General features: G+C 43.3%; 1 protein-coding gene across 8 annotated transcripts in view; it reads left to right on the top strand.

The window, feature by feature from the left end:
- Positions 1–18,479, top strand: part of RPS6KA5 (ribosomal protein S6 kinase A5) — a 191,682-nt gene that overhangs the window by 146,611 nt on the left and 26,592 nt on the right. For all 8 annotated transcript variants that reach the window (XM_021099611.1, XM_021099610.1, XM_021099617.1 and 5 more), the window contains 2 exons: positions 14,364–14,514; positions 17,958–18,119. In XM_021099611.1, coding sequence (XP_020955270.1) covers positions 14,364–14,514; positions 17,958–18,119 — 313 coding nt within the window. The remainder of the gene's footprint in view (positions 1–14,363; positions 14,515–17,957; positions 18,120–18,479) is intronic.

The raw sequence follows: 18,479 nt of genomic DNA, 5'->3' as shown, positions 1-18,479 counted from the left end.
TTTTTTTTTTTCGTCTTTTTGCTCTTTCTTTGGGCTGCTCCTGCAGCATATGGAGGTTCCCAGGCTAGGGGTCGAATCAGAGCTGTAGCTGCCGGCCTACGCCAGAGCCACAGCAATGTGGGATCTGAGCCACGTCTGCAACCTACACCACAGCTCACGGCAACACCAGATCCTTAACCCATTGAGCAAGGCCAGGGATCAAACCTGCAACCTCATGGTTCCTAGTCAGATTCATTAACCACTGTGCCACGACGGAAACTCCAGAAATATTTCTTTTTAAAATCAAATTTAAATCATGCTTACTATTCAAAATTCTAAACATGACTTTCTTATTTTAAATGGGCTTTTTTTGACAGTTAAAAAATGCCTCAGAATAACAGGAAACCTTGACCGTAGTCTTGAAAAGTTGGGTCCCCTTTCAAGGTCATACATGTCCTGGATGACAAGTAAAAATGCAGAATTAACCTGACAGCATTAAATAGTGTTTTCTCTATTCTCTCTTTCTGATCCCACATCCACAAGCAATCATCTTTTCCCAGTTTTCCTTTCCACTGTGGGTTCTGCCTGTAGAGAGAGTCTATTTTGCTGGTCACAGTGGCAGGCGTATTCTTAACCAAAGGATGTTCAAATTTAAATTGCTTTTATTGCCCTTAGATCAGTTAGTTGGCATTCTGGTTTTAGCAAGAGAAAGACAGCCTGGAGCAGATTGTCTAAAATCTTAAACCTAGAGCAAATTTCCCAAGAATTTAATTAGGGTTCTTTCTCCTTAATTAATTATTCACTTTGTCATGTTGTTAATGATTTTGTTGAAAGCTTGGTGTTAACCTCTGATTCCATGGTTTTTGTTTTGTTTTGCTTTGTTACTGAAAATTACAAACAGTGTCATAGCTGAGTTGTCCTACTTTACTTTTTCCTTTCAAGATAATCATTCTGATTGTCTTTTCTGATGTAAGATCTTCCATAGTCTCTTCTTTATAAAATATGCACCATTCAGATAAGTGTATCATTATCTTGTCCCCAAATGTCTTAATTACCCAGCACTCTTTCTGATAATTGAATTCTTGCGTTCCTTAATTATTGTGATCTTCCCCGAACTCTGTATACTTTCTATAGTTTTTCTTTGAGATGCTTCAAAATAATAGATTATCCACGTCATCTGATTGCCTGTTGCCCACAGGTAGCCTAAAACTGGGACATATGTGTTTTTCTGGTTATCAAAATTCAAAATATAGGAGTTCCCGTCGTGGCGCAGTGGTTAACGAATCCGACTAGGAACCATGAGGTTGCGGGTTCGGTCCCTGCCCTTGCTCAGTGGGTTAACGATCCGGCGTTGCCGTGAGCTGTGGTGTAGGTTGCAGATGCGGCTCGGATCCCGAGTTGCTGTGGCTCTGGCGTAGGCCAGTGGCTACAGCTCCGATTAGACCCCTAGCCTGGGAACCTCCATATGCCGCGGGAGCGGCCCAAGAAATAGCAACAACAACAACAACAACAACAAAAAAAAAATTTCAAAATATAGAGTTCTCATTGTGGCTCAGCAGGTTATGAACCCAGCTAGTATCCATGAGGATGCAGGTTCGATCCCTGGCCTCACTCACTGGGTTAAGAATCTGGCATTGCCGTGAGCTGTGGTGTAGGTCACAGATATGGCTCGGATCTGATGTTGCTGTGGCTGTGGTGTAGGCTGGCAGTTGAAGCTCCAGTTTGATCCCTAGCCTGGGAACTTCCCTATGCCGCGGGTGTGGCCCTAAAAAAAAAAAAAATTAAAATGTAATAAGAATGTAGAATGGGATGACGGCTTTCTCCTGGGTGACCATCATCCTTGTCTCTGACGGTCACCTCCTTTCTGTCCAAGTACCATCAGTGAACAGAGAGCATTGTGTGTAAGGTATTTTCAAGGAAGTACTCCCATTTTTTAACTTTAGCTAGACAGAATGTCCCCCCCAAAAAAAAACAAACCTGAAATCAGCCCCCTCTGCACATCAATCCTGGTCCCGTCCTCTAAAGACCAGAGGAATTCTTTTGTTTCTCCCAGACGTCGCTTTAGGTGTTTGAAGGTAGTTTGATCTAGAGTGAACCTTTTGGGTTCTCTTAACTGTTCGTTTGAAATCACTTCCACATTCCTCGTGCCTTGGTGCCATTGTGAGCAGGCATTACATTGTCAGCATTATGGGCTTGAATGACTGCTCTTTGGCTTTCCTGCAAGTCTGTTTCTTATTTTTATTTCATGGACGTAGCCTGTGTACTTCCTACTTGGGCCCCTCCTACTAGCTCCTACTCCCTCTGCGTCGAGCTTCCTCTTTCAGGGAGTATGTTTCTGCCACGCAGGAAGGTGTCCCCTCAGGTCTTCTGCCTCCCCTCCAGAAGGAGCCTTGTCCGTGCCCGGGGCTGCATAAACCAGGGTAGCTGGGTGTTCCCTCCCATCAGGACGCAGAGGTTTTGTTTGCAGCTCTTTCATCATCTCCGCCAGGGTTGTTTCTGTCTCACTTTCTCTGCCTTAGAGATTTGCAAAGTATCTGCCAAACGATATTTATTTGGTTCTTCATTATCTGTCAATAAAATATGCTTTGGAGTTCCTGTTGTGGCTCAGCGGGTTAAGAATGAGACTAGTATCCATGAGGATGTGGGTTCCATCCCTGGCCTTGCTCAGCAGGTTAGGGATATGGCATTGCTGCAAGCTGCAGATTCTATGTTGCTGTGGCTATGGTGCAGCCTGGCCACTGCAGCTCAGATTCAACCCCTATCCTGGGAACTTCCAAATGCTGCAGGTGTGGCCCCCCCAAAAAAAAGAAAAAAAGAAAGAAATAAAATATTGGAGTTCCCACTATGGTGCACTGGGGTCCAGAGCATCTCTGTGGAACCAGGACACAGGTTCAATCACCAGCCCAGCACAGTAGGTATTAAAGGATCTGGGTGTTGCCACAGCTAGTGGCATAGGTTGCAACTGTGGGTTAGATGTGATCCCTGGCCTGGGGCAGCCAAAAAAGAGAAAATATATATATATAAATATATACAGACATATATATATTCTTTAGTAATGCAACTCATTGTACTGTTATAAGTATAATGTTGTAAATTCAGGTTTAAGTGTTATCAAAATAATGGGTTAAATAGAGCTCTAGTTGTGTACTTTAAGTTGGGGTCTGCAAACTAGGGCCCACAGGCCAGATCCATTCTGCTGCCTAGGAGCTAAGAATGGTTTTTACATTCTCTCTTTTTTTTTTTTTTTTTTGGTCTTTTTAACAACTGCACCAGGGCACAGCCCAGGCTAGGGGTCAAATTGGAGCTGCAGCTTCCAGCCATGGCCTCAGCCACAGCAATGCGGGATCCAAGCCATGTCAGTGACCTACATCACAGCTCGTGGCAACACCGGATCCTTAACCCACTGAGCGAGGCGAGGGATCGAACCCTCATCCTCATGGGTGCTTAACCCACTGAGCCACACCAGGAACTCCTTTACATTCTTAAGTGGTTGAAAAAAGTCAAAAGACAGACAAAATTTGGTGACGTGAAAATTATATGAAATTTGAGCTTGGGTGTCCATCAGTGGTTGTCTTAGAACACGGTGTGCTGGTCCATTTACAATGTGTCCCACTGCTCTCCTGCTGCAGCAGCACTCAGCAGTTGCCCCAGAGATCAAGTAGCTTCCAAAGCTTGAATTATGGCCTTGTATTCGTTATCCATTATCCATTGCTTAGTAACAAATTACCTCAAATCTTAGTGGCTTAAGACAATGTGCATTTATTATCTCAGTTTCTGTGGATCAGGAATCCGGGCACAGCTCAGCTGAGTTCTCTACTTCAAGGTCATTCGCAGGCTGCAATCAAAGTGTTAGCTGGGCTGTCGGGATCTCAAGGCTCAGCTGGAAAAGGATCTGCTTCCAGGTGCATGTGGTTGTTGGCAGGATTCAGTTCCTCTGGGCTGTTGGACCGAGAGCCTCAGTTCCTTGCTGGCTGTTGGCGGAAGACCGTCTTTAGTTGCTTGCCACGCGTGCCTCTCCAGCATGGCAGACTGCTTCATCAAAGCGTGCAAGCTGGGAGGGCAATAGAGGGAGTCTGCTAGGAGGATGGAATGTTTTATAACCTAATTGTGAAAGTGGCACCCTCTCCTCTTTACTGTATAATGTTGGTTATAAGAAAGTCACTAGGTCCCAGCCCACACAAGGCTGTAACACAAGGAGACAGTGATCTTTGGGGATCTTAGAAGTCTGCCTACCATGCGTCCTTTGCAAAAAAGTTTGCCAGCAAACTTTTTTTTTTTTTTTTTTTTTTTTTTGTCTTTTTGCTATTTCTTGGGCCGCTCCCGCGGCATATGGAGGTTCCCAGGCTAGGGGTCCAATCGGAGCTGTAGCCACCGGCCCACGCCAGAGCCACAGCAACGCAGGATGCGAGCCACATCTACAACCTACACCACAGCTCACGGCAACGCCGGATCGTTAACCCACTGAGCAAGGGCAGGGACCGAACCCACAACCTCATGGTTCCTAGTCGGATTCATTAACCACTGCACCACGACGGGAACTCCCGCCAGCAAATGTTTAGGTAAAAATTTATTTGTCCTCCCAATGAGTATTTCTCTTGAGGTCATTATTTTAATACATTGATTTTTTAAAAAATGTGTTATAGTTGATTTACCATGTTCTGTCAATTTCTGCTGCACTGCAAAGTGACCAGCCATACATATAATATACATTATTTTTCTTACATTATCCTCCATCATGTTCCATCGCAAGTGACTAGATATAGTTCCCTGTGCTACACAGCAGGATCTCATTGCTTATCCACTCCAAATGCAATAGTCTGCACCTCCTAACCCCAAACTCCCCATCCAGCTCACTCCCTAACCCTCCCCCTCCCCCTTGGCAACCACAGGTCTTTTATCCATCTCCATGAGTTTGTTCCTTTTCTATAGATAGGTTCATTTGTGTCATATATTAGATTCTGGATATAAGTGATATTATATGGTATTTGTCTTAATACATTGATTTTATGTGATGTGCTAATCTAGTCATCTAAATACAAAGTCAAAACAGTAATTCTGTTGTATTTTTGTGTTGTAGCCATGTTAGTAACATATTCAATTAGCCCATTTGTGTTGTTTTCAGTTTTCTATTTATCGATGTCTTGCTTTCAGAGTTCTATATAGAATAACAGATCTCATTATTTCTCACCCTAGTTTAAGAGGAGATCAAATTTATTTTTTTCCTTGGCTTTCTTATCCTTATGATGAAATTCTTTTGTCGGCATGTTTTAAAAAGCCCTCTTAATTCCCAGGGTGCTATTTGGTTGTGTTTTTTTTTTTTTTTTTTTTTCTTCCTCTAAGTATTCTTGTATCCAATAGCAGTATTTGAATTTCCCAGGAGTTTTTTGACTAGTCGCCCCAAATTTATTCATGTTTGTCACAAGTTATTCATCTGCACATTATTTTACAGGATGCAGGGACGGCAGCTGCAGAGGAGAGCGCAGCGCTGGGAGAGGGGCAGGGTGACCCTTCCCTTGGCACCACCCTGTTCCTCAGCTTTCCATCTTCTTTGCTCTTAGCACCTTCAGATCGCTTTACTCCCGCTTCATTTGCATAAGACCTGGGGGTGGGGCCGAACCAGACTGAAGTACTAATTTGCCCTCTGAAGTGCTCCCCGGGGGGTAGAAGATTTGGAGCCCTGAATAAAACGTACGGGTGACCCTTCCAGCCGAGGAGAGGGTCCCTCCATCAGAGTGGTTGCCGTTCCTGGGCTTCCGTCTCGCTGCCCCTGCCCAGACCCTGCCCTCTGTGGACTGCGGGCCAGGCCCCCGCGCAGGCGCTTTCCTGCCACCTCTGATTTCCGCCCCAGCCGGTTCATGGATCCTGTCCGTCTGGAATCCTGAAGGTCAGCCTCACACCTGCTGGAAGAGGGCGGAGGGAAGAGGTAGCCTCTGCAGCCACAAATCGCCGTCTCCTTTGGTCTGTGGCGCAACCTGCTGTTCCTACGTGTGTGTGTGGGGCTTCTCCGAGGCCTCCTGGCAGGGCTTATCCCTTCGGAGGAGCATCTGAGCGCTGCTCTCTGGCTCGTGCTCACTGCTGGGCTCTTTTTTGTTCAGCAGTCTCGGAAATTCTTTGCGTTCCACTCTGCTCTGAGCCCAAACACTGCCTTCTTGACTGTCCCATGTAGCCACGTGGTCCCGAGGAACCCGCAGGGCCCTCTCGCATCCCCATCATCTTGCCCTGTTAGGGAAAGGCACTCTAACCGAGACAACGGAGCAGGTGGAGAAGTACAACTTCGAGAGCTTTGTCTGGGCCACAGAAAAGAGTGCATTGCGAGCAGGGACTGGGAAGGGGTCTGCCAGGAAAAGCCTTGTGTGAGCGTAATGCCGTCCCAGCTTCAGCATAAGCTGTGCCCACTTCGTTGGTGAAGACACATTCAGGCACATCTGATAAACTCATTTAGTGCCATCAGTGATCTAGCGAGAGTCTAAGAGAAAGGAGCCCAGGCAGCCCAGCTTCAGCCATTGAGAAAGGAAGAGGATTCTAGGCACACCTACCACTTTCAGAGAAAAGACACTAAAAACTGAGACAAAAAGAAATGTAGCCGAAACCTTTGCAGGATCACACACACAGCTTCAGTTCTTCTAACCTCGTAAGAAGCAGATATTTCCTCCCTTCGGCATCAGAACCAGAGGCAGGAGTGAGAGCCCCTCAGGTGGGGCCCAGAGGCCTTGTTGGGGAGCTGGTGACAGGCAAAAGAGAAGCCTTAGGAGAGAGTGCAGAAGAGTATATATAGAGCACATAAGACATGCTCTGGGGACTCCCAGAAATTACTGAGTGGGAGTTCCCATTGTGGCTCGGTGGGTTAAGAACCCGACACAGTGTCCGTGAAGATGCAGGACTGATCCCTGGCCTTGCTTAGTGGGTTAAGGACCTGGTATTGCTGCAGACTGTGGTGTAGGCTGGAAGCTGCAGCTCCAGTTTGACCCCTAGTCTGCAAACTTCCATATGCTGCAGGTGTGGCTGTAAAAAGAAAAAAAAGGGAGACTTTGAGTGGAGTCACAGATTCTACTGAAGCAGGTAAGGGTACCAGCCAAAGAATCTCATTTCGTTATTCTTCATCACCCAGCTGATGTGGCCTCAGGAAACATGGGGTAGGTGGATCAAGAAAGGACTCGGTAACACAGAGAGGGGTGATGACAGGGGCCTGTCCCCTCGGGGCAGCCAGTCTCAGGCTCAGAGGAGGAGGCACTCCTGCAGAGGAGCCAGGATGAGGGCCCTGTTCACCAGGACCCCCCTGTGTGCCAGCCACTGTGCCTGAAGTTCCCCACGTCATGTCCTTGAATCCTCAGAGCCCTGAAACTTAGGAGACAGCCTGTGCTGTCCTAGCGACGAGGAAGCTAAGCTTGAGTTACGTGTAGACTCCAAGCTACAGGGAGATGGGACTGGGGTCGAGTGCAGAGTGACCGAAAGTTGCTTTGTACCCTCTCCTGGGTGACACTTGCTTCTCGTGAGCCAGATGCTTGTTTCAGGTAAAGGATTGGGAAGGGCTGGCTCCCAGACAGCAGGGGGACGGATGTCATTAATCATAAGAGTATTCGTTGAGTGATTTGTGACTCCTAGGAGGAAGAGAAACAGAAGGGCATAGTTCTTGCCCTGAGAGAATTTCATCCTGATTAGGAAGTATGGAATAAGTCGATGGTGACTCATAACCTCGGGGAGTGTTGACAGGTGTCTGAGAGGTGAGATGAACGCTGTGGAAATACCAGGTGGCCCAGTTCGTTTGGGAGCCTCAGGGACGCCCTCCTGATGGAGAGACAGCATGGGCTGGGCTGGGCTGGGCTGGGAGCACAGACAGGTTTGCGTAGGCTGAGGGTAGAAGGAAAAGCCTTTCAAACACACGGTGAGGAAACACACTCAGGGGCCGTGGATGGGGTGGGGTTCGGGACTCCCCAGAGTCCTCGCCAGTCTGTGTACTGCTCTCAGCTGGCCCATGATCCTGTAAATGAAGTTCACTGTATTACTCCTGTTCTTTTTCTTTTTTTTCCTTTTCCATAAGCCACCCCTATGGCTTATGGAAGTTCCTAGGCTAGGGGTTGAGTCAGAGCTGCAGCTGAGGCCTCTGCCACAGCCGTGGCGACACTGGATCTGAGCCACATCTGCGACCTACACCATAGCTTGTGGCAATGAAGGATCCTTAACTGAGTGAGGCCAGAGATGGAACCTGCATCTTCACAAACACCATGTCAGGTTCTTAACCCACTGAGCCACAGTGGGAACTCTTTATTCCTATTCTGAAAGTAATGTTTGCTATAGTTTAAATCATGCATAAGGGGAAAATAGCAATAAGAACACCTAGAGACACACACTGCTGATACTTTCTTTCAGGCTTTTTCACCTGCATAACGTTGTGCTTATCTCAGAAATGAAATTTCCTGTTTGGCAGTTCTTTATGTAAATTTATAAGCACTCTTTAATTACAGACTCTTCATAAGCATAATTTTGTCATGGCTCTATATGTATCATTGAGTAGATACAGCATAATATGCTTTACTATTCCCTCGCGTTGAGCAAAAATGTAGGTTAAGTGAAGTCTAGTGAAAGAAAAACTCTCACTCATTAAGGCACGTAAGTAATTCTCTAATTTGGGGACCACTTGGGAACCAGGAAGTGAGAATCAACAACGAAATGAGAAAGACTGTGAACTTTTAAATGGAGAATAAACAGAAATAATCAACCTTTCTTTTGCCCTCTGCAAAAAAAAGAAGAAAAAAAAAGTGCAGAACGTTGTCTGCAGGCTTCTATTGCAAATGAGGAAGAAAGATCCTGGTGTAGTAAATGGAAAACAATTAGATGTGCATTTCTTCAGTAAATGTTTGTTGAGGACTTGGTATATATTAAGCAGTGTTCTAGGCCCTGGGGAAGAAAGCTGTGAACAAAACCACTTTAAAAAAAAAGAGAATCCAGACTCCCATTGAGCTAATAACGTTTTAGTTGGGAGAGATAAATAATAGGCAAATGAATATATACTAGTCTGTACATTCCATGAAGAAAAGTAAAACAGAGTTAAAGAATTTGGGGGGAGTTCCCTGGTGGCTCAGCTGGTTAAGGATCCAGTGTGGTCACTGCTATGGCTCAAATTCGATCCCTGGCCCGGGAACTTCCACATGCCTTGAGCACAGCCAAAAAAAAAAAAAAAGTGTGGGGGAAAGAGCTATTTTTATAGGATGTAGGTGATACGAGCAAAGACCTTAGTGGTATAGTGGGGTGAGCATAATACCACTGCACTAAAGGTCATAGGTAACTTTATTGGGACAGTTCCTTGTTATGTTTCAGTGGATGTATCAAACACATCTGCCTAGTTTCATTGGTTCACTGTTTCCACCACATTTTATTACAAAAATTTTCAAATGTTTGTCACAGTGGACAACCGCATATTCACTGCCATGATGCTACCATGAACACTTTGTCATCCTGGCTTGTTAAGTATCCAGCCATCATCCCTCTCCCATCACAGGTTTCATTTTAATCTTGATGTCCTCACCCTTTACTCCATAAATTCTTAACTTAATCAGTAGTAAATTTCTTTTACCATAAGGGTTTTCAGAAGCTTACATTCATGACTAAGAAAAAATTATATTCATGTATATATGATTACAGATTTTAATTTTTATCTCACTTTACTTTCTACCTGTAATCCTTCAATCCATTGGAAGTTGATTCAGAGTTAACATATGAAGGCGAGGTCTTAACTTAGTTCTTTGTTTCCCAAATAGCTGGTTTCCCCAACACATTTGTCAAATTTTGTGACCTTTCCTATGTTGGCTGCTCACTTTTTTTTTGGGGGGCCACACCTGCAGCATATGGAGGTTCCCAGGCTAGGGGTCACATCGGAGCTGCAGCTGCCGGCCTACACCACAGCCACAGCAAACTCTGGATCCGAGTTGCGTCTGTGACCTACACCACAGCTCATGGTAATGCCAGATCCTTAACCCACTGAGCAAGGCCAGGGATCGAACCACATCCTCATGGATGCTGGTCAGGTTCATTTCCCCTGCGCCACAATGGGAACTCCTGGCTGCTCACTTTTTAAAAACAGTATGTTTTTATATATGCCTGGGTGTTTTTCATGTTGTCTCTTCTGTTCATTTGATATCGCTGTTAATTTATTTTACTACCACTTTTACAATTTTGTTTTATGATACATTTTAATATGTAGTTAGGCAGATTCTCCCCAGTTATTTTCTTTTTCAAAATTTTCTTAGCTGTGTTATCACTTATTCTTGCAAATAATATTCATATTATCCACGTTCATCGGGTTGAACTGTTAATTCATATGTATATTTCTTGCTTTTTTGAAAGGAACCTTCATCTGTAAAACAGGGATAATAATAACCTTTTGATAGGATTTTTGTATGGATTAAATGATAGAACACTCGGGGAGTGTTTAACATGATGTGCTAATTCAGAGCCTGTCCTGATTTTACAGAGGGCTCTAAGACTCATTTGGAAGCAAGAAAAAATAGCTCTGGGTTATTACCAATTCAGAAATCAAGCATGTTGGGAGAGGTAGAGTGACAGCGACACCCGAGAAATGTCTCCCAGCCCTTGTTGCAAGATGCCCCTGTGTTGTTTCAAGTGGGCACCACGCAGGAGCCCTCCACTTGCATCCGCGTGTCTCAGTGCCCACTCTGCACAGCCACAGGGGACTGGCACTCTGGCTGATGTTCATACCTACAGGGCATAATAGGCTGAAATCTGAAACCAGTTTTACTTTGCTTTCTAGAAGGACACAGGTCAGGAAACAGTGCATTGGCCTGACAGCATCAAACACATCTTCATCAGGCCTGGCTTCCCAGCCCAGAAAGGACCTGCTCAGCCACTGACACTGAGAGGTTTGCATGGACCACCCAGCACAGGAGGCTCAGTGCAGGAACTCTGCCTCGTAATTCCCGTGAGCACAGCTTCCAAGCCCCAATGAGGACACCCTTAGGGATACGAAGGAACACACAGCAGCTGGGGAACGTGTTTTAAATAGTCCTGGATGAGATAGCTCCCAGGGTCTGCATTCCCGCTCACACCTCTCAGGCCAGGTACCGTTCAGGTCTCAGGGGTAACTTCACAATAGCCAGTAACTGATGCTGCACATCCATCTTGACCCGGCACGTCTCAAGGAAGCAGTGTAAGAAGGTAAATCTGAGATTGTCTTCCCATGGAGCAAAGGGTTGAGCTGGTTATAAGGCCCTTTTTCCTTATAACTCTACTCCCCATTTCTGGTCCTTTTTCTGGGCTTCAGAGCGTCTCCACATCCCTAAGGAAGCCCTGTGCTTCTCTGCCTGTGAGATCACAGGGCGCCCAGCAGTGGTCCCTCCAGGTGTCTCTGGTGAGGCTCCTGCTCTTGCTGCTGCACCTGGGATGGCTGCTCAGCATCCTCTGTGTGGATCTCCTTCCACGGGTCCTGGACATACTCTCCTCCCTCAGGAAAGGGCAGGGCCACTGCCCTCTGTTCTCCGAGTTCCCTCATCAGCACTGTTTTCAGCAGGAATCCTGCAGTTTTCTACTCAAGCTCCTTCCTGATCTGATCCCTGCCTCGCCTGAATCTAAACCTCCTGTTCCCTGCCCATGGACCCTCACACACCTCGGTTGCAGACTGATGCTGTTGTTTGTGTTGCAACCCTGAAACTCCGAGATGTGCATGGGGTCTCCTCCAGCCTCAGCATCTCAGGGGGGACATCCTTGTCTTTGGTGGTCCTCCTTCTCCATGAACTCAGCAGGGCCAACAAGACTGACCATTTCTTCCCCCAGCGCCTGGTACAGAGCAGGCTTCAAGTGAACTCGGGTGACTCAGGTTTAAGAAGTAACAGTACAATCAAAACTACAATAAGGTACCGCCTCACACCAGTCAGAATGGCCATTGTTAACAAGTCAACAAATAAATGCTAGAGAGGGTGTGGAGAAAGGATACCCTCCTTCACTGTTGGTGGGAATGTAAATTGGTACAACCACTATGGAAAACAGTATGAAGGTACCACAGAAAACCAAATATAGAACTACCATATGACCCAGCAATCCCACTTCTGTGCATATATCCATGCATTAAAAAAGATACATGCAGCCCTATGTTCACTGTAGCACTATTCACAATAGCCAAGACATGGAAACAATCTAAATGTCCGTTGACAAATGAATGGATTAAGAAGATGTGGTACATATATGCAGTGGAGTACTACTCAGCCATAAAAAAGAACAAAATAGTGCCGTTTGCAGCAACATGAATGGAACTGAAGACTTTCATAATACCTAAAGTAAGTCGGAAAGAGAGAGACAAATACCATATGATATCACTTACATCTGGAATCTAATATATGGCACTAATGAACCTTTCCACAGAAAAGAAACAAACTCATGCACATGAAGAACAGACTTGTGGTTGCCAAGGGGAAGGAGTGGAATGGACTGGGAGTCTGGGGTTAATAGATACAAACTATTGCATGGAGTGGATAAGCAATGAGATCCTGCTGTATAGCACAGAAAACTATATATCTCGTCACTTGTAATGGAACATGATGGAGGATAATGTAAGAAAAAGAATGTATATGCATGACTGGGTCACTTTGCAGTGCAGCAGAAATGGACAGAACATTGTAAATCAACTATAATAGAAGAAATAAAAATCTTTAAAAAAAAAAAAAAAAAAAAAAAAGAAGGAACAGTACAGAGTCAGTACCCTTAGAAGAAGTCAGCCAAGGTGCTTCTTCCTACATCTGGTTCATCCACAGTGAATCTAGGTCCTTTTACACAAGAAAGTCTGGCCTGCAAAAATGACCATAAAGATGGAAACAAGGAATGGGGTATGCTGGCTTTTCCTTTAGAAGCGGGGCGCCTGGATCTTGTATTGGGAGAGAATTCTAATGCTGCAGCCCTGAAGGGCAGGGAGCTGTGGGAGAACAAAAGGAATCAGAAGGGAAAGAGGACTCTGATTTTTTTTTTTCTTGCTTGATTTTTTTTTTTTCTTTTTCTTTCAGCATTTTCTTAGGTTCCCAGGATGGAGTGCCAGAAGTACAGTTAGCTTTGAAATGAACAACACTGCTGTAACGTTTAATTAAAGTTCCCCGACTCCCATCACTTCCCTGATGCTCAGTGCTCCTTGCCTCAGTCTGTTTTCTGTGTGGTTGCCTTAGATGAGGAATTACGGCAGGGAGGAGCTCACATTTAGCAAGCATTTGCCATGTTCTAGGTGCCGTGCCAAGCACCATACATGGGCTTTGCTCATTTTAGCGGCATAATACTGATTTCAGGAAGGTACTCCTGTTGAGAAAAAAGTTGAGGAAACTGTGCTACAAAGGCATTAATCAACTATTTCAAGGTCACACAGCCAGTCAGTGGCAGAGCCAATGTTGGAACTTGACCCAAACAGGCTCCGAACTCGCTGTTCTTAATTATCACACTGTACTGTCTCTTATAAATGTACCATCCATGTTTGTTCCATAACAGGTGTTAATATTTTAATACACAACAGAGATCTTTTTGCAAACCCAAATCATTAAGAACTGTATCTATGTATATTGTGGTAAGCTTCTTAAGTTCCATCAGCGTCTTCCATTATTTCTTTCTCATTAAACCATTGCTCTGGCTTCTAAGAGGGGCAAAGGTACCATTTGGATTGGATCACTTTCTTCTGTGACCTTAGAATAATCTAAAATATTTCATCAAGAGATCTGATTATCTTAACATTTTACTTTCCGCCATAAATAGTAGAGGCTGCTCCATCTTTGAGTACCACTTGCCTTCAAGGGTCTGTTTTATGGTAGCAGATAATGAAGCAGGTGCTTTCATCCCATGAAGAGCCCCCAGCTCCGGTGCTCATTTTCAGATGTCAAGAGCTGAGCTGTGTCCAAGAGGTTCTGACTCCCTGTCTGGATCTTCCTTTTCCTCTGCATTCCCGCTGGCGCACCTTATGTTCACTGGCACACAGGGCAAGAGAAGTGAAGTGGTTCTCTCTCCAGTTGGAGTGTCTTTTGCCCTTGCAAATCTGAGTGCTGAATTCTCTTCTCTGAATTTATTAAAGTTGTCTCCACTGTGAACTCTTGGATCATAGAGTCTGGTCCCTAGATGGGTCTAATCCAACCCGAAGCTTTCTTTTTCCCCTAATGAAATATTTGGGATGGTAGTTTCCCTTTAGGATTGACTCATACTGGAAAATAATCCAACACTTTTTGTTGCTGCTTAAGTTGCAGAAATTTCATTTCATGGTATCTCAATTTAAGTATTTTGAGAAATATATCCGTGTTTCACATATATTTCGATTTCCAAGGGTGGTGCGCTGTAATCATTTCTGCAAAGAATGCCATTGCTGTAACTTCATCTTTGGATTGTTTTAACAGCAAGCTTTTATCTGCCTACAGGAGAATATTAAAAAGCGAGCCTCCGTATCCTCAAGAGATGAGTGCTGTCGCCAAAGACCTAATTCAGCATCTCTTGATGAAAGATCCCAAGAAAAGACTGGGATGTGGTCCACGTGATGCGGATGAAATCAAAGAACATCTCTTTTTCCAGGTGAAACATGTTGAACCGGTGGTTTTCTATGTCCTGCTGTTTTCAGGGTACCTGGCATCCTTGGTGAAATGAATGAACACAAGCCTTTTAGAGTCATTTTCTTGCTATTTTCACGCACGTTGTCCCCTTTTTTATTTTATTTTTTATTTATTTTTTATTTATTTTTTTATTTTTTTGCTATTTCTTTGGGCTGCTCCCGCGGCATATGGAGGTTCCCAGGCTAGGGGTCCAATCGGAGCTGTAGCCACTGGCCCACGCCAGAGCCACAGCAACGCAGGATCCGAGCCGCGTCTGCAACCTACACCACAGCTCACGGCAACGCCGGATCCCACTGAGCAAGGGCAGGGACTGAACCCGCAACCTCATGGTTCCTAGTCGGATTCGTTAACCACTGCGCCACAACGGGAACTCCCGTTGTCCCTTTTTTAAATGACAGGTACCCTTGAAGACAGATCAGAATCCTGCTTGTAGGAACCTAAGTGGTCTTTTTCTCCCTAAATGAAGTGAGTGGGGAGGATCATAATAACATTTGATTTTCTGCATATTAGTTGGTTAGAGCTTCTAAGTGTTGTTTTCCATCTATGATCTTGAGATTGAACCATTATAAATGGAGGAGACTTTTACTTTTTTATATTTTTACTTCTCAGTTCATGAGTTACTACTGCCACTGATAGACCTTTTAAATCATGACTTCTCCTCTTCTTTTCCCAGGATAAATCTTAGAAAATTCGAAACTAGCCTATTTCTCAGTTACATATCTATAATATAAAGAGAATTATTCATTTATTTTCTCTGTACTTGAGATAGTGCTTTTCTTATTCTGTAGAAGCCTAATGAGGCCATTCTGCAGGGCACTAACCAACACATCTGCTCAACCTAGTTTGCTCAATTTAGTAAAAAGAAACCACCAAATTTTAGATCACAAGGAAAAAAAGTTAAGTAGACTGAGTTGGATAGTTATTTCAGTCTAAATGGTCAACCTGGAATACTATACCCGTGATTTCCAAAACTACGAGCTTATGACTTTTAAATAGTTTCATTGTATCGACAAGCACAGTTTAAATACTTATGGTCTAAAAGGACCATGCAAGTTTTATTTTCATTCTGCAAACTGAGCTTTTATATTATTATCACCAACATGGATGGAAATACCATACCAAAACAAAAACTCTGCTGCAGAGTTGTTGTTATTTGTTGTTGTTTTAAAATAGAAAAACTAACAGTGATTGAGAGTAAGAATTATCCCTCGGTACATATATGCTCAAAAAAGGGCACATACACTTCAATCTCTTTGTATAACCATTTTTAAAAGTACTGCTGTACATCCTACAGAAGTTCAGTAACATACTGAGAAATACGTTTAGAATAAAATTAATTTGGAGCTCCCACCATGGGGCAGTGGGTTAAGAATCTGACCACAATGGCTCAGGTCTCTGCTGAGCCCAGTGGCAGTGGTTTAAAGGCTCTGGTGTTGCTGCAGCTCAGATTCAATCCTGAACTGGGAACTTCCATATGCTGCAGGTTTGTGCATAAAAGTTTTTTTTAAAAAAGAAGAAAAGGAATTTCTCAGTATGTGCATTTCATAGATTAAGGTGACTTGGAAAGACTAACATTTGAACAAATTATTTCAGATACCGTGTTCAGAAGTTTGGCTCAAAAATTAGCAATAAGATAAAATTCAAGAAAGTATTCAAGCAAAATATCCCCAGTGGTATTTTCCTAGGATCTTTTTTCTCATGGTTCCCTGCATTTGTGAATATTGCAATATAGCTTTCATACTAGAGAAATGTCTCTTTTCTATAGCTGGGAATAGTCATTTTAGGTTATTTAATTGCCTCGACTTTGTAAATGATGGGGACACTTCAGGAAAGATCCGAATTCTACTTGTAAAGACCAAAATGGAGTGAAGGTAGAGAGGATTGTAATAGCATTCAATTTTCTACATACTAAATGTTCTCCCGCTAACAGCATATTTCTTTAAATTACCCCTTTACTCTAGAAGGTTCCTCTTAGTGTATATACAATAGCCAAGCACAAATCATATGCTTGTAAGGGAATATTACAGCCACATGGAGGAAAGAACAGTAACTAGAAAGTCAAGAGACTGGCCCTTCCACTAGCTACTATTTAAGTGAAAAGGTTAGGTCTGATTTCTGGGCTTCCGTTTCCATCTGGATCGAATAAAGAAGATGAACTAAATGATCTCCAAAGGTCATTCCAGCTGAAAACTTGGAAGATCTATAATTTAATGATTTTTATCTCCATTGCCTCCACAAGAGGGCATGATAAAAACATTTTTATGTTAGTCGTAAAATGTCATCAACCAAGAAGTGCAAGTTTCACATTCTACCGCCTCTGAAATCAGTCTGCAGCTTGCAGTGAACAGCATGTTACTGTTCTGATTGGTGATGCTTTTTCTTTCTTAACGGTGCATAAAGTAAGGATGTCTCTTACTATCAAGGAGAACATCTTAGGTTATAAGAGAATTATATTGATAAGATATCTATGGGATTCAATCAGTAAGTATTATCTGAGGTTCAGTGGCAAAAGGAGCACAAAGAAGACAGAGCGAAGGTCGAATTTGAATAGTGTGTGTGTGTGTGTGTGTAGTTGAATGGTTATTACATCATTTCATGCTATCAAAGTAGCATTTAGACTTATAGACATAAGCTAGTGCATGAATTTGAGTGAGTTTGTTTATTTTCTCATCTGTCCAGATGGCCAGGAGGAAAACTAGCTAACACTGCCTCTAGAAAATAGGAATATTCCTTTAGAATTAATAGTCATATTCATTTTAAAACCCTTTATTATAATTTAGTTTTGGTTTGGTTTAGTTCGGTTTTCATTTGGCTAAACACCTTTCTCAGGGGACTCCTGACAAAATAATTTTTGTTATTCCTAAGGGTAAACTAGGGTGTTCTGGTGCCCCCTAGAGGCCAGGATGCGGCTCTGCAATGATGGAGAGCAGTCTGCTTTCAGATGCAAAGCTGGCTGGAGCTATAAGCTTCAGTCAAAAGATGTGCTCTTCTGGACATAGTTCCCTGTGCTGTGCAGTAGGACCCACTGAATAGATAAGATAAGCGGTGGGTCCTACTGCACAGCATAGGGAACTATGTCCAGTATCTTGGGTTAGAACATGATGGAAGATAGTATGAGCAAAAAAAGAATGTGTATATATATTCTTTATGTATGACTGCATCACTTTGCTATACAGCAGAAATTGAAAGAAAATTGTAAATCAACTATACTTTAATAAAAATCTTTTTATAAAAAGATGTGATCCTGCCTGTAAAAAAAAATATTTTTTTTTAATCTTCAGTTTGAAATAGGTGCCTCTCTCCCTACTGATCAATTAAAATCATTACCTATCCTTGTTATTTTTCAAAAGTGTATTTCCACTGTGTTGATTTCTACCTTGTACCAATTTTCTTTCTCTGTTTTAGAAAATAAATTGGGATGATTTAGCTGCCAAAAAAGTCCCTGCACCCTTTAAGCCAGTCATCCGAGATGAATTAGATGTGAGTAATTTTGCAGAAGAGTTCACAGAAATGGACCCCACCTACTCTCCAGCGGCGCTGCCCCAGAACTCCGAGAGGCTGTTTCAGGTAAATCTCCAAGGGTGCACACACGTTCTTTGAAAGAAAAGAATAATTTTCCCATGTGAAAGCTTTTTGGCATCTTAAAAAGCAGGATCCTCTAATCGTTTCAAAATTAAGTACAGAGATATTGCAAATCGTTAACTGAAGCTTATGGTTTGTTAGATAGCAGACATTATGTATGTGTTTATTTTTGATGTAAATATGTGTTGAATTTATCTCTGAAATTTTATTTCCGTTCAAGGGCTTTTATAGAAAACACAGTACTACTTTACTCTTCTTCTGTTTACATAAAATATTCCTTAATTGATAAACAGTGTTATCTGATTCTTTATCTTCAGTAAATAATCTAAACTATTTCCCAGGCCG

The sequence above is a fragment of the Sus scrofa genome, chromosome 7 (genome assembly GCF_000003025.6).
Source record: "Sus scrofa isolate TJ Tabasco breed Duroc chromosome 7, Sscrofa11.1, whole genome shotgun sequence".
In the NCBI taxonomy this organism is placed as follows: Eukaryota; Metazoa; Chordata; class Mammalia; order Artiodactyla; family Suidae; genus Sus; species Sus scrofa.
This window is presented reverse-complemented; position numbering and strand designations above follow the sequence as displayed.